General features: G+C 41.8%; 1 protein-coding gene across 2 annotated transcripts in view; it reads right to left on the bottom strand.

The window, feature by feature from the left end:
• CA8 (carbonic anhydrase 8) overlaps window positions 1-19,462 on the bottom strand; it is a 51,907-nt gene extending 32,445 nt beyond the window's left edge. For both annotated transcript variants that reach the window (XM_419221.8, XM_040696652.2), the window contains exons 1-3: window positions 19,284-19,462; window positions 18,867-19,058; window positions 15,167-15,291 (exon numbers count right to left, since the gene is read on the bottom strand). In XM_419221.8, the coding sequence (XP_419221.3) occupies window positions 15,167-15,291; window positions 18,867-19,058; window positions 19,284-19,362 (396 nt within the window). In that variant the 5' untranslated portion in view covers window positions 19,363-19,462. The remainder of the gene's footprint in view (window positions 1-15,166; window positions 15,292-18,866; window positions 19,059-19,283) is intronic.
• Window positions 19,463-21,640: the final 2,178 nt, after the last annotated feature.

The raw sequence follows: 21,640 nt of genomic DNA on the forward strand, positions 1-21,640 counted from the left end.
GGGCTTTAAATGCAATAAACAAATGAAAACCTCACACTTCAATGAGTTCCTTTTCCATCATGGAAAACGTTTCCTATATCAATGCAAAAAGGCCTTTTACACAGAATAAGTCACTGGGATGATGAATGCTGGCAAGAATTGGAGTCACTCTATATGACCTTGTACATTTATTAGTTTTGGAAGCCAGCTTCTATCAATAAAAAAGTATTACTAAAACAAGCACATTTTTCTTCTACATCACTGGCTGCTCTGTGGATCTTTGCAAGGAGCAAAAACACTCTTTTAAGATCTGTTGCTGGCCTTATTGTATTCTTAATTTGCACTTAAAACCACAGAATCACAGAATGATGCAGGCTGGAAGGAGCCTCCTAAGGCCAATTGATGCAAATCCTCCTTCCTCCACACAAAGTAGCACCAACTTCAAAGTCAGCTACTAATTCGAAGTTGAATCAGGTTCTTTTGGAAAAAGCTTGTTCCCCAGTCAGAACTAGGCTATGCAGGTACTGCTTGTTTGCTATGCAACTGGCAATTACAAGCTCCAGAAAAGTCTGCTTAGTCCAGTGCTATTACAGACCAAGAATGCAGACCCCCAGCTGCCCCTCCCCTCACAGCTCCATGCCATTCCCTCGGGCCCTGTCACTGTCACAGAGAGCAGAGCTCAGCGCTGCCCCTCCGCTCCCCGTGAGGAGCTGCAGCTGCAATGAGGCCTCCCCTCAGCTCTTCTGTTCTGGGCTGAGCGAACCCAGGGAGCTCAGCCTGCTCTCACACACCTTGCCCTCCGGACCCTTCATCATCCTTGTAGCTGTCCTCTGGATGCTCTCTAATAGTTTTATGTTGTTCTTATATTGTGGCACCCAAACAGCACCCAGTGCTGTTGGTGAGGCCACACAGCACAGAGCAGAGGACAGCCCCTCCCCTCTTCCAGTTGCAGCACTGGGCCTGGTGCACCTCAGGGTACAGATGGACCTTTGGGCTGCCAGGGCACAACTGCTGACTGAGACTCAACATGCTGTCAGCCAGCACCCCCAGATTCTTTTCTGAAGGGCTCCTGTCTCCCAGTCCATTTGTATATCCAGCATTGCCCTTTCCCAAGTGCAGAGTCCGGTGCTTGTTCCTGTTAGATTTTATATGGTTGATATAAAAACAACCTATTGTAGAACTTAACAACTGTTCTCCTGGACTCACCCAGTTTTGTTAAGGACTTCTAACAAAGTCTTTAAAACTTTTAAGACATTCCCACTTCATCCACAACATGCCATAAAAGCTGAGGAGGGAATGGTACAAATGGAAAACTCCAGATGCCTAACGAGAGCCAACATATAGTCTTTCTCCTGGTCTAAGAGGGTTGAAATGAAGCTGAGGATTACAGCTAGTAATAATGTATGGCAACACAGCCTAGCCATATGGTAATGATACATAACTTCAACAAACCAAACATTCCATCAACAATATCACGTAAGGACAAAATGTGGAAAAAAAATATGCCTTACTATTATACATGTGCACAAGAATTTATGAGTTAATACTTGACTTGGCACTGAATTGCTTCAGGAAGCAATTGACTAAGCTGCTGGCAGTGACCATAACATACAGTAATTAAGCTTCGAAGTCTCACAAGGGGACCAAACCAAGGATATGACCAGGGCACACAGGTTCAAGAAAAGTGATTAAAAAATAGAAAGTTAGTTATTAACAGCCTGAAGGAGAGGTTTAGGAAATTAAAGTTAATGGAATTGATACAGAGGCTGTTGGAAAATGTCTTATGAGAAGCGAGAGTACATGTACATACTTCATAACACAAAAAAGAAGCAAAAACCCATAAAGTACAAAGTCTGCATAGTTCAGTCAAGAAAAATATGCTCCTTTTAAAATGCAAATGCAAATGCAAATAAATTATTCTATTATGAACTCTAGGTGAAAGCAGTACGAAGAAGAGAAGGAGGCAGTAGCCAAAAGACTTAGAGCGTTAATGAGTGTACTTGGTTTATGCTTGTAGACTTGAATTTTTCAATGCTTATGTTGTGGATAGGTGCCAAAATGCCACTGAATTTCAGTAGGAATTAAATCATCTTTAACATTTCATACATAGATTATTGTCAAAACAAAGGCATGAAGGGGACTCTGTGCCTATCTTTGAAAGCAATGCTGAGATCGATGCTAAGTACGACAGGCTGGAAGCAGTGCCAAGAAACACAGAGTAAAAAATCTCCCAAGTATTATAACGTGGGAGAAGGGAAAGCAACTTCTGCTTTCCCTTCTCCCACGTTATGTGGGGAGAAGGTATGTTTGCATGACTTCTGCTCAACCTCTGCTTGTTATAATTTATTGAAGTCTAAAGATCTAGGCCTAGTCCATCATTTAACTGTCAGGCTCTTGAGTATGTAATGAACAAGACGACATTCCCTAAACAAAGTGACCTGTAATCTAAAATCAGTCGAATTAGGTGGAAACAATAAATCAGAATGGAGTAGAGTACAGAGCTGTTTAGATAACTTTGCATCATAGTGTGAGATAAAAAGTGTCTTAGGCCAAAAGCTAAATTCACAGTTAAAAAATTCAGAATAAATGCTCATCAAGCTCATCCAGAAGCATCCTTACTGACTATGCTCTCCTCTCCATGAACACCTTTGAAAGAGGGTTGAACTGTAATGTGGTTGTAAAAGAAATTATTTTACTTAGGTTGTATAAAGAATGATTGCAAATATACCTTCCAAAATCTATTCTTTTCAAAAAATCAGCCATGCAGCAATTGCCTACACTGAAAAAACAGACTACAGAAGAAGTTCCAGGCAATTGTGCAACATACCTTCAGGCGTGCCACCGGAAAGACAAGGAATAGAGGGACTACTGGATTATTTCTTAAGTCTACGGAAATGTTCTAGCAGTCACTGTGGCAAGTTCCTTGTGCTATGGAAGTGTCTACCACACTGGTAAACCATATAGAAAAAGAATAACGAAAATACTGCAACATCTAACATTAACCAGGCTTCTGTGTTCCCTTTGAAGAATTTAGTACCCTGCAGCAGTCTCACTTCATGTAAGAAAACGAACTGCTGGTCCAGTGAAAAAACAAAATTACAATTACAACATTTGAGAGAATCGGAAGACCACAGCTACAAACAGTAAGCTAAAAAGAAAAGGAAGCAAAAAAAAAAAAAAAAAAAAAAAAAATCCACCTGAGTCCTCTTCTTTCTGTTTCGGCAAAAGAAGACAAAAGGCTAATAAAAGAAAATGATTTAACCTTGTTAAGAAAAAAGCAAAAAATGGGTCAAATCTTGCGTCCCTCTTCTAACTAAAGATGGGCCAACTTGTCACAGGGAGGCTTCATTTCCAACATTAGGAAACAAGAAAGTGGCACAAGGAGGCTGACACAGAGCCATACACCACTGCAGTCTCTCAGCACTAACAGGGAAGCAAGATACAGGCATAAAACGTATGATTAATGCAACCACAATGCCAATGTGAGGGAAGAATGAAGGAGACCAATCTCCAGAAATCTCTGCAAACCCTACCTAGACCCTTTTCATCCAGGACTTGAACAGAAGGTCAAACGTTCACCTCAGCAGCTCACAGAGGCCACTGACATATGACATTAGTTTGTTTGTTTCTTAAAAAAACTAGTGGCAAGGCATCAATGAGTATAGGGGAAACTGAGGACACTATAATTTGTAATTCATCTGTATTTATTTTTTCTTCCTGTTTGAAAGCACAAGCAGTGCTTATTTCGACTGGCATGCATAGGAGATAGAAGCAAAACAAGAATAAATAAAAAATGTATACTTTTCTAACCTCACTAAAATTATACAGACTAAATAAAGGAATGAAAAAGGCAAAACACCCTTGACTCTATTTTGCTGACTTTAAATATTCAGAAAGAAAAGCTACATAGTTCTTTCAGTCAAATTCATAACTTGGATTCTTCACTGTGCCAAGTTTCTGCTCAGGATGTAAAGAAAGGAGCACCACAGAGCAGAATATTGTTCCCTGATACCACATCTGGCCTCAGAAAACATGCAGACTGTGGTTCCCTGGGTCTGCACTTACCTGTGCTAACAGGAGCACATTCACATTTGAGCCTTTATTTTTCCTTCCCTTGAACTCTGAAGGCCAAAAAGGAAAAAACAAGGATTTCAGTGCAGAACTCTCCATCATGCTGTTACTCCGGATTGTGGCCAGTCTGCATGGTTGTATGTGTATGTCTGCACATGCTTTTTTATCTCCACATCTGCAGCAAGGGAAGTTTTTCTAAAAGGACTGGACCTTGATGAATAGCTGATGACATTACAGGCTAGCAATGACATCAACATAGAAAACACAAAGTGGTGGAGGTTACATGGTTAACACTGGAAGTGCTATTTATACAACTAGCTATTTAATATAAGCATGTCTAGTTCCACAAAGTGTTGCCTGCAACATGCTGCCCTGAAGTTAAAACCGGATTGTTTGTATATGGAAGGATTGAAATCAAAGATTTAATTCTCAACAATAGATTCTTTAATGAAGGCAGAAAAAAAATTAAGAATACCAAACTAATTCCCTCCTTATTTATTAAGATTTGTTAATAAGTTATTTGAATCTCATGGTTTCGTGTGTGCAAGTTAAGGGTCTCTCTAAAGACATGAGTATCTGCAGCTGCATATTATCTTTTTAAGTCATAATCTCAACTACTCTCCAGCAAGCAGTTGTTCATCCATACTACACTCCTCTAGGAAACTGAGACCATTCCATTTTCACTGGAATAATAAACCTTGTAATGCATATCCAACAGATGCTCCATGAATTGTGCTTCTGCACATTGCATAATTGCATTATACTTTTCTCCATTCCCCTAGATGCATGGACTCTCAAAATTCTGTTGAACTTTAACCGTGCCTCAGTCCAGTTCATTACAAGGCTTAATGCTGGCACAATGGGAAGGTAGGAATAAGCAGTGAGACTGCCCTATTGGCAACTGTGTGGCCTACATAGCAAGGCATCAGATAGCCCTATGGTTAAATTGCTCCGTTGGGGTTTACAACCTAAACTAGCTGTTTTGGTACTACAGTGTCTGAAAATCTCTCTAGAACTTAAGCATCTAGGAATTCTGAGTCAGTTCTCTGTCAGTTCTGAGAACGGTATGTGTGACAATGGCCAAATAATCCCTCTGAACTTGTTCTCTACAAGTTCATTGGCAATAGAAGAAGTTGTCTCACTTGCGCAGATGGAGGCAAAGATTACTAATGGATTATTAATGGAAGCCTTCAAAGCTCTTCAGCTCTTAGGTAAGCTTCAAGTTTTATCCTTCACCTCCTAAGAGCCATATGTCTACCATTAACACAAATAACAAAAAAATGGGTATGTAGGTTATCATCAAAAAGCTGTTGTTTCTCTCTTTCACTCATATACTGAAGCTAACCTAGAAGTTGGTCTTGACACAAGCATTCAGCATGGAAAGGGAGGAAATAAGGAATTTTCTTTCCCAATCATCCTGGCGTGCATTAGAAATAGTGTGGCCAGCAGGAGCAGGGAGGTAAGCATCCCTCTTTACTCAGCACTGGTGAGGCCGCACCTCGAGTATTGTGTTCAGTTTTGGGCCTCTCACTACAAGAAAGAAATTGAGGCCTTGGAGCGTGTCCAGAGAAGGGCAACGAAACTGCTGAGGGGTCTGGAGCACAAATCTTATCAGGAGAGGCTGAGGGAGCTGGGATTGTTCAGTCTGGAGAAGAGGAGGCGCAGGGGAGACCTCATTGCACTCTTCCTGAAGGGAGGTTGTGATGAGGAGGGGTATGGCCTCTTCTCCCAGGCAACAAACAGGACCCAAGGAAATGGGCACAAGTTGTACCAGAGGAGATTTAGATTGGACATAAGGAAAAACTTTTTCTCTCAGCGAGTTGTCAGGCACTGGAATGGCCTGCCCAGGGAGGTGGTGGAGTCACCGTCCCTGGCAGTGTTCAAGTGGCATCTGGATGAGGAGCTATGAGATATGGTTTAGTGGCTGGTGGTAGCAACGGTAATGGGAGGAGGGTTGGACTACATGATCTTGTAGGTCCTTTCCAACCTTGTGATTCTACGATTCTATGATTCTATGAACTTCTTTCAGAACTGACAGGCCTTAGGCAGAAAGAGTTAGGCAAGTAGTGAGGGCAAAGTGCCAGGATGCCAGGAAACTGACACAAGATGTAAGCACAGTGCCAGCAATGACCATAGCAGAAATCAGAAAATGATGTAGAACCAAGGGAAAGCCAGTCAAGGGCAGACAGCCATGAAAAAAAAAAAAAAAAAAAAAAAAAAAAAAAAAAAAAAAAAAAACAAGAGGGAATAGACTTGTGTGCTCAAATTAGGGCTTAAATCCTCCTCAGAAGTATCATCATCTAAGTGACTACACAAGCTCTTCTCCTGTATATAGCACAGTGAAAACTTAAGAAGACATCTTGTTATAGTTCAGAATGGGCTATGCAGTAAAGGATGTCATAATAGTAGCCTCTATATTCATGACTACAAGCACTGTGACCAAGACAGTTCCAGGAGAAAGGCAAAGCAGTACTTGTGCCAAAGGAGTGGAAAAGTTTCACATATTTTAACAAAGTATCAGAGGTGGTTCCACCACAGACAAGGATTGCTAAAACCTATTCTGCCTTCAAGGCCTCTTGCTTCCCTTAGTGAGGATGCAGTAACACCACAGGTGGTGTTACTACCACCTTTGATTGAATGCTGCACCTTAGCTGCAAGAAAATTTGGTGTAAAAAGTCTATTACTGGCAAAATGCAAAGACTGCCCTCAACTTCTGGCAGCACTAAACCAGTAAACTGAGTTACGACAGAACAGGGAACACAGAGAATTGATTCCCTTTTGGTTCACTTCTCGCTTTCTTCTCATCATTTCACTGAATCACTGAATTAATAAGATCGGAAAAGATCTCTAAAATCATCTAGTCCAACAATCAACCCATCACCACCGTGCTCACCAAACCACGTCCCTAAGCACCATATCTACATGTATTTTAAAAACCTCAAGGAAATTTCCTTCAGCAAACTTCTTTCACCTGAGACGTTCTCCTTAGAAAAGTTACTCCTATTTCACTCAATCATTTGTAGTTTGGACCATTTATTTCTCATAAGAATACTGAAGTTCTCCATTCTGGCAGAAGTCATAAATCAGAGGCTATTGCAACTGCCACCTCAGAAGAGTTTTTAGATGTGTGTGATCCATGAAGCCTCAAGCACATGACTAGATGGAAATAAGATAACTCTTAAAAGAGAAAAGAAACATCAGTACTGACCATTAATGCCACTCTCTGATTTGGTGTCTGGCAGCTTGTATGGCTTTCACAATCCAATGAATAAATGGCAGATTTCGTACAGATGGAGAAATAACACTACCTCTGAAGATGTCTACAGTTCTTCCACAGAGCTTAACTGGGTATTTCTCAGAAGCTAATCAAGTTAAATGCATGTTTCTAGCACAACAGCCTGTTTCTGCATGTATCTTAACCATGAATCCACATTACAAAGCTCAAAGATCATATTCCATGATAAATGAAAACTACACATGAGTGAGCAATACGAGAGCCAATCATGTTGACAAATTACCTAGAAACAAAGTACACTTCAGAGACTGAATGTGCCTATTTAGGTCAAATTATCCTTCAACCATGATAAAAACATAATACTGAAAGAGCTTAGCAACTAGCAATCCTAAGAGTCATAAACTGCCTCTGTGTGCTTTTACAACGACGGTAATTTTGTTTTTATCTTCTTGCCAATTTTCATTTAGTATACTGAGAGGAAACAAAGACCTCCCAACTTCATATCACTATCGAAAAGAAAAAATAACAACAAAGAGAAGATACATGAATTAGAGGACCAATGAGTGTAAGACATATAGAATAATACACAAAAATACTTAAACACCTGCACGTATGAGGCTAACATCACATGTAATGCAATTCACTGACAGCCCTGAAATTAGTCCTAGGACTAGTTTTTCCCATGGAGTTCTGTGTAATGCTAAGTATTATTATTATGCTTCTAAAAGGCATAATGTGTACACATAATGTGTAGAAGATTCTATATATTTATAAATCAGTGCAGATTTGGAAATCCAAACTGAAAATATATGCTTATATATACTGGTCTGTTTTTCCTGAGCTTTTTCCACAATTCTGTTCTCAAAAATTAGATAACGTTCAATGGGTATGTCTACTTTAAACTGTAATTGATCTTTTATTCATAACTTCTCAAAGATTCAGCTCCACAGCTCTCTGCAGCTTCCTGAGGAGTGGAAGTGCAGAAGGCAATGCCAGTCTCTTCACCCTGGGATCCAATGACAGGATGGGAAGGGCACAAGCCTATACCAGAGGAGGTTCAGATTGGGCATTAGGAAATATTTTTTTTACCATGGGAGTGGTCAAACACTGGAACAGGCTTCACAGAGACATAGAGAGGTGGCTGATGTCCCATGCCTGTCAATACTCAAGAGACATTTGCATAATGCCCCCAGTAATATGCTTTAACATTTGTTTAGCCCTGAAGCGGTCAGGAAGTTTGACTTGATCTTTGAAGATCCCTTCCTACTCTCTTCTCTTCTCTCCTCTGCTTCCCCCAGACAGCTTTTTTAGATTTTAGTTATGTATATTTCGATTCTTAACAAAGGCACTGCAGGATTGCACCTTTTTTTTATTATTATTTATTTAAACAATTAAATGTTTAAATAATATGTCTGACCCTATATCTTAGAATGTTGTTTGGTACAGTCATGAGCATCCCATTATCATAGTAATTACATGAATGAAATCATTTTCTTACAAGAAGCACTGCTTTAATCATGGCCCACAGTATTATTCTGCAATGATTTCAAAATTCAGAAAATGTTCCAAGCCACTGAGTAACAAACTACTCTTCCATTAGAAAACATGGAAAATTTCTAAGCAGTGTTCCAAACCTCAGCATGAAGGTATGTAAATCAATCCAGAATCTGCTCTGTTTGCCTCCTCTTAAATCAAGACTGCCTAAGCTGGATGTTCTTCACTCCTAGGTCTTACGTTACTCAGGTAATACGATTTATTCCTCAGTTTAAAACATTTTCTTTAATAGTTTATGACTAGGATAATAGTCCCATTAAAACTACTAGCAAAAATCCACAGGTTTCAAAACTAAGCTCACATATCAGAAACTGCTGTCACTATGCATTAAGTTCTGCTTGCCATTCACACCTCCCTAATCCACTGAAATTTATAAATTTCCATGTCAAGAGGAAATGACAGGGAAGCTTATGCCTTCCATTTCAATTACAAACAATGTTTTATCTTTTTAAACAAAATAACAAAACACGCTAATAAGTAACTGAACAGAACAGACAGCAAGCCTAAAGAAAGTGGCAAAGAATATCTAAGGTTGGCAAAGAATAAACTTATTTGTTGAAAGTACATCACTTCCTCTCAAGAAATGGCAGGAAGAAGATGCATTCTGTGCATGTTTGTGATTACAGATCTCAACACAGACAAAACCTCACACCAAAGACTGTAAAGATTTGAAAGTTGAGAAGTATAATGTTGGCAGCCTAGCCTAACACTTGAAAACCAACTGATGTAATCCACAGGCAGGCACCATTTCACATGAACAGAGGGGAACTTAATAGTTTAAATTGGACAGAGGGTATGAAATGTTTAATTACACATAAGCATGTTCTAGCAGATATTTCAGTAACTCTGAAAGAGACTACAGAATGAATTACTCTGCTCTTCATTACATAGCAGAAAGGAACACTGATTTTCCTGTGCAGAACTGATTCTGGTCCTTCAGGCAACTGGACTTTCATCTGTTCAAAAAGAGATAATAATACAAGTTTTAACCTTCCTGCATATCTCTGAAACATATTTAAAATGGTTTTCTGCCAATCCTCTTCTACTGAGAATTTTCACATGCTTCACAGCTAATACAATCCTACATTTTAAAGAGAATGGATTACAGGGAATTATGTTCCTGGTCATATACAAGCATTGAAAGGAGCCCTTTTATTCCCTTAGTTGGAGTTTTATTTCAGAACAGCAGACTGGAAACAACAGTTTCCTTATGTTCAGACTATGGCTTTGGTTACACCAACACTTGAGTAAATATGAGGAGGAGACACCGTTAAGGCATAATTTTCCCTACATTTTCCTTCATTTCAGAAGCTGTTAAAACATATTAATTTTTTACATAAAAAGGCATTGATGCCATCCCACGGTTCATTTTCTGCTGCTCTCCTGTCCTTTTTGGATTATAAATTGGTTAGGCCTGGCATCATAATATGCCATGTTGATACAAAGATCAGATACAGTGGGACTCCACTGTTAGTTACCCCATAGCAATTTTGTTCAAAGTAAGAATAAATGGTCATGGCTAACATGAGCAGTCATTTGCTACTCCTGTCTCCATCTGTCTCCCTCTTACATAGCAAAGACAAGGAAGAGAGGCAGAGCTTCATTACAGTTCGATAATCCATTCCATTGGCATGAAATTAAGAAATATATAGAATAGTTCCTCTCCTGTTTAAACCTAAGTCAAGTTCAGTTAACACACATAAGAGCACAAGCATGGGTTTTACTGCTCTGTGAAAATGTGTACTGCAAAGCATGATCTGACTTTTAGTACCTTGTTCCACTTACTGACAAGAAACAGTCTCTCAGTGTTAAGACAGTTACTGAAAACTTAACACAACTGGTGGCCAAAGGTCAAGCAACATTGTTTATGTGCGGTAGAAGTACTTAGTGAGAACAGTTTCAGGAGAAAGTTGCATGTCTCCTTCCAATTTCTGTCCAAAAAGCAAGAACAGCCCTTCTCATCTGTTTTTTTATGAAACAAAGAGAGGAGTATTTTAACAGCACTCTGCTTTTCCTTTGATTAAAAAATAAATGTCTTATAGTATTCACCTTCGACAACTATTTATTCTTCTGTCTTATTTTCCTGACTGATTACAAGCACAGATGTTTTAGTGAAAACGATTACACTTGCGTATTATTGTCAACATTCTGACTTCTTCAGTCAAGAAAGGTGGAAAACACATCTTTGCTGAACTTCAGATACTAATAAACATAACGATGCACTCAGCCTCCAACTCACATAAATAATATTTTTCTCCAGTGTGAACAATTTCAAGCTGTTCCAAAAGTTACTTAAGTTTAGGAGTCACACCTACCTCACCGTGAACCTATATATCTTAACCATGTGCAAAGGTCCAGCTGTCGAGTAAGAAATAATAGATTGTTGCACTAAGAGACACAGGATATTACCTAACTGAGATATTGCTAAATTTCTATAAAAGCGGATATGGTTTCAGAGATTAAAGATTAATGGGCTTGAGTGCACTCTCAATGGGCTCAAGTGCACCCTCAGCAAGTATGCCAATGACACTAACCTGACTGATGCAACCGACATGTAAGGAGGAAGAGATGCCATCCAGAGAGACCTCAACAAACTCGAAAGGTGGGCCCATGTGAACTTAATGAGGTTCAACATAGCAAAGTGCAAGGTTTTGCACTTGGGTCGGAGTAATCCCAGTTACGTATCCAGACTGGGAGAAGAAATCCTTGAGAGCAGCCCTGTGGAGGAGGGTCCTGGTGGATGAAAAACTGAACACAAGCCAGCAGCGTGCTCTTGTAGCTTGGAAGGCCAATGGTATCCTGGGTTCCATCAGAAGAGGGGTGTCCAGCAGGGAGGTGATTATCCCTCTCTACTCTGCCCCCATGAGGCCCCATCTGGAGTACTGCATCCAGGTCTGAGGTCCCAAGAAAGGAAAGATGTAGAGCGGTTGGAGAGGGTTTCAGAGGAGGACCACAAAGATCATCAGAGGGCTGAAGCACCTCCCCTGTGAAAACAGGCTGAGAGAGCTGGGCTTGTTCAGCTTGGAGAAAAGAAGGCTGCAAGGAGACGTCACTGCAGTCTTCCAGTATTTAAAAGGGGATTAGAAAAAGGAGGTGAATCAACTTTTTACTCGAGTAGACAGTAGCAGGACAAGGAAGAATGGTTTTAGCTCAAGGAGGGAAGGTTTAGATTGGATGTCAGAGGGAAGTTCTTCACAGAGAGAGTGCTGAGGTGCTGGAACAGGCTGCTCAGGGAGGGTGTGGATGCTCCGTCCCTGGAGGTGTTCAAGGCCAGGTTGGATGGGGCCCTGGGCAGACTGGTCTAGTACCAGACCTGGAGGTTGGTGGCCCTGCCTGTAGCAGAGGGGCTGGAACTTGACGATTCTTGGGGTCCCTTCCAACCCAAGCCATTCTGTGATTCAGTGAAAAGTTTTCTTCCAGACTTGAAAAATAATGCTTTTCAAAGTCACCCTTTACAAACATCACTACACTAATAATCTAAATCTACAACTTCCTGGTCCAATAAATAATAATAAAATAGTCTTACAATCTTCAGTCCTGAAAACCAGAGGGCCACTCCAGATAGTAAACAGTTAGCTCAGATAGAGTTCAGAGTGTTTTTTAATAGAACCGCTCCAATTTGTTAATAGTTTAATGGAACATGCAATCTGCACCTAGTTTGTTGTGTTAATGCACTTGGTTAAAGCAAGCTCTTAGGTTTGCATATTACTGCTTATCTGCTTGGCTTGTCTTCCTCTCACAAAAGGAGGAGAGTTTAAAATTCTTTAAAATGCTTTGTAAATTCATCTCTGGTTTGTTAGGAAAAACATCCTGCTAGATTTGCCCCACTGGCAACAGAACCAAACTATGTGCTTGGTGCTCACTGTATTTATATCTTTATATTTACAGCCATGTATTTGTGCTCAAACAAATACCACTTAGTATCGGAAGAAAGCATAAACTTCCCCAGAGTGCTCATGCATACGCAAAATAGGCATCTATCAGTAAGTAACTAAGAGACCCAGTGAAATTCAAGCCCAGTATGTGTTCAGAATATGTTGATTTCCCACAGCTGCAGAAAATAATGCTGATGTTAAAAGTTAAGAAAATAAATTTCCCAGTCCCCTACTCCAAATGTTTGTTGTCCACAAAACCAACTAGGTGGGAGAATCCCTAGGACACAAAAAGAAAATCATCCATTCGGGACTCTGAGGTGTACTACTTCATTAATGGCTACAAGCACCTCAAGTCCAATATTTAATTTGGACAATTTGAGCTGGGTTTAATACAGCTGCTGTTCACAGATACAGGAAATGAAGTGCATGTAACTCATCTGTCAGACTGCTTTTTTTTTTTTTTTTTTTTTTTTTTTTCAACATGAAACAGAAGATAATGAACTGGCTCAAACAATACACCTGTGCACAACAGAGCTTGGATATGATGGTATCAACTATTCTGTCACTTTCTGCCAGAATTAATCTGCATAGGGATCTGTTTGCAAAATTCAACATTAATCATAGAATCACAGAATCATATATTCATAGAATCATAGAATGGCCTGGGTTGAAAAGCATCACAATGATCATCGAGTTTCAACTCCCCTGCTATGTGCAGGGTCACCAACCACCAGACCAGGCTGCGCAGAGCCACATCCAGCCTGGCCTTGAATGCCTCCAGAGATGGGGCATCCACAGCCTCCTTGGGCAATCTGTTCCAGCGTGTCACCACTCTCTGTGTGAAAAACTTCTTCCTAATATCCAACCTAAACCTCCCCTGTCTTAGTTTAAAACCATTTCCCCTTGTCCTATCACTGTCCACCCCCTTAATAAAGGAGACTGCAAGCTGGATTCCCAAGAAAATTCTCTACATAATTTATGTCAATATTTCTTGACCACCACATGCTGAATCAGACCTGAGGAAAAGCACCAGGCAGAGCTGCTTCACAATGAACAAACTACTTCCTGCATCATAGGAACACTATAGTAGCATGAAGTCTTATCGCTCGTACAGACTACATTAAGTCAGGTAACCAGGATGCAAAGGTGATTTCTCTGCTTTTCTTTTGGTTGGTGAGTCTTCCTCACTCAATCAATTCTCCTGAATTGCCAGGATCTGCCTGAAATCAACCTATACAGTCCATGTGAGTGACTTTATATCTGCCTGGCTTTTGTGATGGACCAGTGTAAAATCAACACCAGAAACTAACATCTGACCCCAAAGAAGGTATCTAAACAACCCTAAAAGTTAGATTGATGGTGTAAGCCAACATGCCTTTTACACGGAGTTCTGCTGTAGGTACTCTAATACTTTTTATAGCCTTTACCATAAAGCAGTTATATTCCCACTGTCTGAACTCATGAATAACGTTGCCATAAATCTCCTAGCACTGAAAACAGGGAAAGAAAAAGAAAAAAAGAAAAAAAAGAAAAGAAAAAAAAAAAAAAAAAAAAAAAAGGAAGTATTGCTTCAGGCTCCTAAGTAATTATGGTAGATATTTAAGGCAAAAATAACTCAAAGAACTCTGACAAAAAAAATCTTGACAGTTTATTTAAAACTAATACAGAGTACAATAAATGAAATAAAAATTGCATAGCTCAAGTCATTAAACATCAGGTTTGGTATCTGATACATTAGTGTTGTAGCCCATGGTCTCAGTGATACTCCAAGACATTCCTTGAAAAGTATAAGCAATGGGAAGTGGAAAGTGAATGATGAAAGGCTGCTGGAAGGAAGAAGAGAGTAGTTCTAGTATTTGGGCAGCCTGGGAGTCCAAAACTGGGATTTTGTGAAGAGCTGAATTTGTTCAGATTCCAATTTATTATTATTATTACTTTGCTTGTGTTTCAAAATTTTGAAATTAACTGAGATATTAAAGAACATATCTAAGAGTATCACATAACCTTCAGATTTCAGATACGTAAAGCTATTTTGTTAACAAATTACTGTAGATTTCTCCAAATGTTCCTAAATTGTTATCGTTCACCAAGGAAACATTTCCAGTGGCCAGTTCTCCCCATCTATAGCTATTAGTCACGGTGACATAGGAAGTGTTAAAACAGCAGATCTTGTTAGAACACTATTACTATTAAGACAGAAGTTAATAATTCTGAAAGTTAACTTTATGACCAATTAATCACGTGGAGTGAGTGCTGGAGACATTCTATTCCGGATGTATATCCTAATTTACCATCCCTAATGTACACCTCAGGAAGACAATTTTGCAGCTGAAATATAAAGCACTAGAATGCTGAGCTAAAAGAAAACCTCTTCTGAACTTCCACAAAGTCAAGCTAAGAATTGAAATCTTTTGGACTTAAAGGGTTTTATGCAATGCAGCATCACTCTTACCTCCATGGGAAAGGCTTTAAAATTAACTGTGTGCTCAGAACCACGCTGGTTTTCTCTCCCCCAGTGAAATCGAACATCGTGTAGTTCAAACTCATGTCCTCGAGGTAACGGCCCACCTATTAACACTGGGAAAGAACACAAATGGTAACACACTCGGTTTTGTAAGAGATAAGCCAATGAACATATTCTTTAAACACAATGAGGACATTGCTGCAAGTTTATTGTCAACTGAGTTAGAAAGGAAAGTTGACAGAGGTGAGATCTTTACCTTAGAACTTCTGTGCAGGTACAGAATGTAGGCAGTTATAAACAACAGTGAAAATACTGTCATGCTGTGCTCTTAGTTTTATGAGCCAGAACAGCTGGTACATAACACAAAATAAAAACACTGTACCTTTATCAGAAGAGTGAATACGTTTATTGCTGTTATCAAGACAGTAGCCACATGCTCTAAACAGATGGTAAAGGTTGTGAACTGAACTGGTCGCTACCTTCAACTAGTCCAAATGCTTAATTTTCATCACCTATATTTGCTATGTATCACAGAAGCTGACAGAAAATTTTGGTTGCCAATGTTTGCCAAGGTAAAGGTAGTAAGTCATACACCACCTGTCAGCCTCTGAGATACAGAATACCTCCATAGCCAAATATAATCAATATATATAATCACACATGTGCTTATTTCCTTAAAAACAACTTCTAAACAGCCATAGCTTTTTCCTAACATAGCTTTTTAAAGTATCCAGAATTTCTTAAAAATATCCATACATAATTACTACACAAAGCAACCACTTCATATAATAGTTTGATTCCTTTGCATTAATGGAGACTTCTACCCTAACAATAAGTACTAAAAGCAAGCGATTTCGCTTGGACCTTCTTGAGTTCCAACCTACTGTGGAATTAATCAGTGGAAACATTTGGCCCAGGGATTTGTGAACTGGCTTCACACCAAATACTACCCTGCATGCTGTAGGTAACTTTATGCTGAAATCATTGGGTCTTGGCTTCCACACAGGGCTGGGTTTTATTTAAGGTCATGTATAGTCTTCCTCATAATCCATTACATTCTGGCTTACATTTCATTGACTTTGAAAAAGAAACCTGATCAGTTACAGTTTTCAGTCACTAGCGCTAAAGAAATATTCAGATTAGTTCTCTTTTAATGATTCGCAATAATTAACCTAACAGCTGTAAGGGCTCCTAAAATGAAATACCCTAAATGTAATAATGAATTCAAATCTGCTTCTTAAACTTTCTTTATCTATATTCTACTCATACCTATATCTGTAGGGAAAAATCTGCAAATCTAGTGAATATTTGGGAAAACAGCCAATTAAAGTACTTAGGAAAATCTAGACAAATAAAAAGTTACATGATAATTGGGGTTACTTCTTAGGAAAGTAGAGCATTTCCTGTTTTAAAATATCGTTCCTAAAAAGTGTAACTAGACTGAATGTTTTCTATATGAAGTAGTTCTGTATCTACAGGAGCTTCTAAGACTTCATTTTTGAAGCTTAATTTATACACTGATCCCATGATAGAAGTATTTCAGTGCATGAAGCATGTTTATCTTTCTTTGCCTTTCATCAAATTCTGATCCTTGTAAATGCAGGAAATGTTTAACTATACTTTCCAGCAATTTTTGATCCTTACTGAAAAACAAATCATCTGATTTGCAACCTACTAACGGCTTAAGAGAAGTCTTGCTCTTATATGGATCCTCCACAGCAATTTTCAGTATCCAATTCCATAACACGGTTGGTCATGCTTATTCCACCTAATGTATAACATATGTATGATGATCAAATTGAAAGCAGGCTGTAAAAATGTTTACAATTAAATAACAGGAAGGAATGGAGAATTCCAGATGGAGCATGTCCTGAATTGAAGGATAAAATAATTCACCAGAAAGGACAAATTGACTTTTAATATGCACTTAATCAGTTTATGCTTTCCACAAAGTTGTTCTTCTTTGACTGACAGCGTTACAGTAGATGTGACTCTCTTGCACATCAACTGGACAAAGTTTCAAAAGCACTTAGCGCTCAACAGTTCCCATTAAAACAATCTGGCTAAATGGACTTGTCATCACAGATCCCCTGTGAGGAAGAGAACCTGCAGGAGTTTCCGCAATCCCTGAAAATTAGCCAGAATACTAGGTCAAACACAGCTTACTAACTCTTTTCTTCTCTTTGTAGGGATAAGTAATGTTGTGCTCTCCCTTCAAACGTGGAAAAATCATCCCATTTAAAAATGGAAAATTAGGTAATACGCAACTAAGAAGAAATTGAAAGTAAACCAGGAATTCTTAAATCCTAATCCCATATCTCAGTCATAAACTTTCATTCTATTTCACGTAATTTCTTATATTTCAACACTCATCAGTCTGACATCAGTCTGCATTCCAGTTTAAAAAGTATTTTTCTTTTCCTGGGTCTCGAATGGTTTCGCACATGTATATAGGTGCGCTGGTCCCATCTTACTAATTACTGCTACCAAGTTACAAACTGTCCTCAGAAAAGAGGGTTTAATGAGTTGCATTTTGGCATGCAAGTGGCAATGTTGTGTGTAGTCACTCTTACTCCAAAGAAGAATTCAGTGACCTTCCCGATGCAGCAGAGAGAACCTTACTCTCTGAGAAAAGAGCCCTGCTTCTGATGAAGGAAATAAAACTGACAGGAAGTACAAAACTTCTGTCCTATTGAAAATCTGCAAAAATCTGTGGAAAGAAGAGTTCTGTTTTGCAATAAAACATCAAATTTACCACGGGAGGGTTATCATAAAGGAAATCATAATTATTAAAAGAACAAACCCTTCTGTTTAAAAAAAATCAGCGTAAAACTGAACTGACTGCCTCACCGCCAACACAGCTGCAGCTCGCGGGACTACTGGGATCTCAGAAGGAAACAAAAGTTGGGCTGTCTCATTGTTTGACAACTTTCAGCTGTTCAAATGCCCCCAGAAGGCAGCTGCTAGCTAAGACCGGTTAGAATAACTTGGACACTCTTCAAAACACACGGTAAGAACTACCACAGGACTGGAAAGCATAAGGAGCTTTCTCTGCCAACTTCCCTGACAGTTGTCTGTCTACCTTGTAGAGAATAGTATATCCACGTGAAAGGTCTGAACGAGATACTGTCATTCCACTAAACTTGAAATTGTTTATCAGCTTCTAGTTCTTATTTGTTGAATGAACCTGAAAAACCCTTCAGAAATGAGGACTGCTTTGCTACCTGCTCCTCATCAATATTGTAGGTATGTCTACCTGGAGTATCTGTGTTAACTGACTAGTTAGTATTCACAGCCCACTCAAATTAATGTGAAAAGTTTAGTTAAACTCACACAGACTTCGGAGAATGGGAAGATTTTGCCAGTTTGGCATCACACTGTCCTAGCAATAGCAACAGCAATAGCAGACAACAGTCAGCACACTCGATGACAGCACCACAACAGGGTCCAACCCTTGCTCTGAGCGTCCCCGAACGTGCTCTGGAGCGGCCTCACTGCCCATCCATCTGGGCGCTGACACGTTCCCTTCCCAAAGGCAGCCCCAAGCCAGCAGCACCCACCCCTCCTCCGAGCCGCAGCCAGCGCTGAAGCAGCCCCTCCCATGCCCCAGGATGCGCGCACAGCAACCCGAAAGGCAGCGAGCGCCCAAGAAAGCCCCTGGAGAAGCGTAAGCAGTGTCGGAACATACCTGATTTGGACTTGAGGGCGATCTGAATGGAATGCCCGTCGTTAATCACTTCGCAGTCGCGACACACGACGTAGTTGGGCGACAGGCGCACTTCCAGGAGCGAGGGGTCGTATTTCGCTTCTCTCGAGTTCAAGTTGATGGGCGACTGGTACTCCCCGTTGGCATCGGGAAAAATCAGCCCCCACTCGACCCCTGCAGCGCCGGGAGAAGTCGTTACGGGGCGATTCATCCCCGGAGCCCCCGCCTCGCCCCCGCCAAGGACGTGGCTGTCACCAGCCGCCCCTGGGGCTCCCCGGCTCCCCCGCGATCCTCCTCCCCACCGCGCCGCGATGTAAATCTTCCTCCACCACCACCACCTCCTCTGCCCGTGGGGAAAGTTTCCCCCGCCTCAGCCGCTGCCCGGCGCCCGCTCCTCACCTTCCTCGTAGCCCCACTCCGGAGCCTCCTCCCTGCGCGGGAAGGGCTCGGCGCCCTCGATCAGGCTCCGGTCAGCCATGGGGGCTGCTCCCCTCGGGCCGGGGCTGGCTGCGCGGCTGACGGGCGAGGCTGCCTCGCGGCGCCGCGCCGTACTCGAGCCCTGCCTCCGCCCCGCCGGTGGCTGGCGTTGAGCGGCGACGGGCAGGGGCAAGGGATGGGGGCGGAGGGAGCCGTGCGCGAGGGCCGAGCGCTGCCTCACGCCGCCGGGGGGCAGGGCACGGACGACCGCCCCTGGCGGAGGGTGTGAAGGCGGTCGCGGCACTGCAGTCCGGCGGGGCTTCCCCGTGCGACGCCGCTCGCCTCGGCTTCCCGCCGCGGTGCCTCGGCGTGCCAGCGATTCGTTCTGACAGCATCCCCCGTGTACGTAGGGTATAGACAGGGAGAGCCTGATCAACAAGTGCAAAGTCTGCTTGCACCTGCGGAGGAAGCATCCCAGGCACCAGGACAGGACAGGGGCACGCAGCGGGAAAGAGGCCTGGTACGAAAGGACCAAGGGGTCCTTGTGTACACCAAGTGGAATGAGTCAGCAGTGTGCCCTCGGTGCTGGGAAGGCTTCCAGTATTCTTAGCTGCACTAGGAGGAGCGTTTCCAACAGGTCAAGGGGCATGATCCTGAGTCTCTTCTGGCGCAAGCTGAGGCCATTCCCTCTAGTCCTATCGCTAGTTACACAGGAGAAGAGGTTGACCCCAAGCTCACCACAACCTCCTTTCAGGGAGTTATTGAGAGCGATAAGGTCTGAACCTTTTCCAGGCTAAACAATCCCGGTTCCCTCAGCTGCTTTTCATAAGGCTTGTGCTCCAGACACCTCACCAGCTTCATTGCCCTTCTCTGGACACGCTCCAGGGCCTCAGTGTCTTCTTGTAGTGAGGGGCCTGAAACAGAACACAGTATTTGAGGTGCAGCCTCACCTGAGTGAGCAGTGCTGAGTATAGGGGGATGATCACTTCCCTGCTCCTTCTAGCAATGCTATTTCTGAAACAAGCCAGCATGCCATTGGTCTTCTTGGCCACCTGGGATTACTGCCGTCTTATGTTCAGCATCAACCAACACCCCCTGGTCTGTTTCTTCCACAAAGCAGTTTTCCAGCCACTCTGCCCCAAGCCTGTAGCATTGCCTGGGATTGGTGCAGCCAAAGTTCAGCACCCAGCATTTGGTCTTGTTGAACTTCATCCCGTTGCCTCAGTCCAGTGATCCAGTCTGTCCAGATCCCTCTCTGTAGGGTCTTCCTACCCTCAGGCAGATCGACATGTCCTCCCAGCTTGATGTCATCTGCAAACTTACTGAGGATGCACTCAATGCCCTCATCCAGGTCATCATTAAAGATATTGAACAGGACAGGCCTCAGTACCGACCCCTGGGGAACACCACTCATGACCAGTCACCAGTTGGATTTAACACCATTCACTACCACTCTCTGGGCCTGGCCAGCCAGCCAGTTCCTTACTCAGCAAAGAGTGTACCTGTCTAGGCCACAGGCTGCCAGCTTCTCCAGGAGAACACTGTGGGAGACAGTGTCCAAGGCTTTGGTGAAGCCTAGGTAGATTACATCAACAGCCTTCCTCTTCATCCACTGGGTGGCTCACTCGGTCACAAAAGGAGATGAGGTTGGTCAAGCAGGACCTGCCTTTTGTGAACCCATGCTGTCTGGGCCTGATCCCCTAGTTGTCCCGCACATCCTGTGTGGTCTCACTCAAGATGATCTGCTCCATAACCTTTCCTGGCACCAAGGTGAGGCTGCTGGGCCTGCCCCCAGGTCCTCCTTACGACCCTTCTTGAAGATTGGAGTCACATTATCAAGTCTCTAATTTTCTGGGACCTCTTTGGTTGACCAGGAACACTGATAGATCTTTAAGGTCTTTTCCAAACTGAGCAATTCTATGATTCTGTGCAGAGGGTTGTTAGAGTTCAGGTAGTATGGTTAGGTTGCGGTTGAACTTGATGTTCTTTAAGGTCTTTTCCAACCTGAGCAATTCTATGGTAGGTGGTGAATGGTGGCTTGGCAATAACCTGAACCAGCTTCCTCAGCACTCTCAGGTGGATCCCATCCAGCCCATGGACTTATGGCAGTCCAGGTGGAGTAGTAGGTTTCTAACTGTTTCCACCTGAATTGTAGGTGGTTTACTGTGCTCCCCATCCCAGATTTCAAAGTCAGGGGGTAGAGTACCCTGAGGATTATTGGTCTGACTTTTAAAGACAGATGTAAAAAAGGCATTGAGAACCTCAGCCTTTTCATTATCCTCAGTGGTCACATTCCCCACCACATACAATAAAGGATGAAGATTCTCCTTAGCCCTCCT

Source organism: Gallus gallus, chromosome 2, assembly GCF_016699485.2.
Source record: "Gallus gallus isolate bGalGal1 chromosome 2, bGalGal1.mat.broiler.GRCg7b, whole genome shotgun sequence".
Lineage (NCBI taxonomy): Eukaryota > Metazoa > Chordata > Aves > Galliformes > Phasianidae > Gallus > Gallus gallus.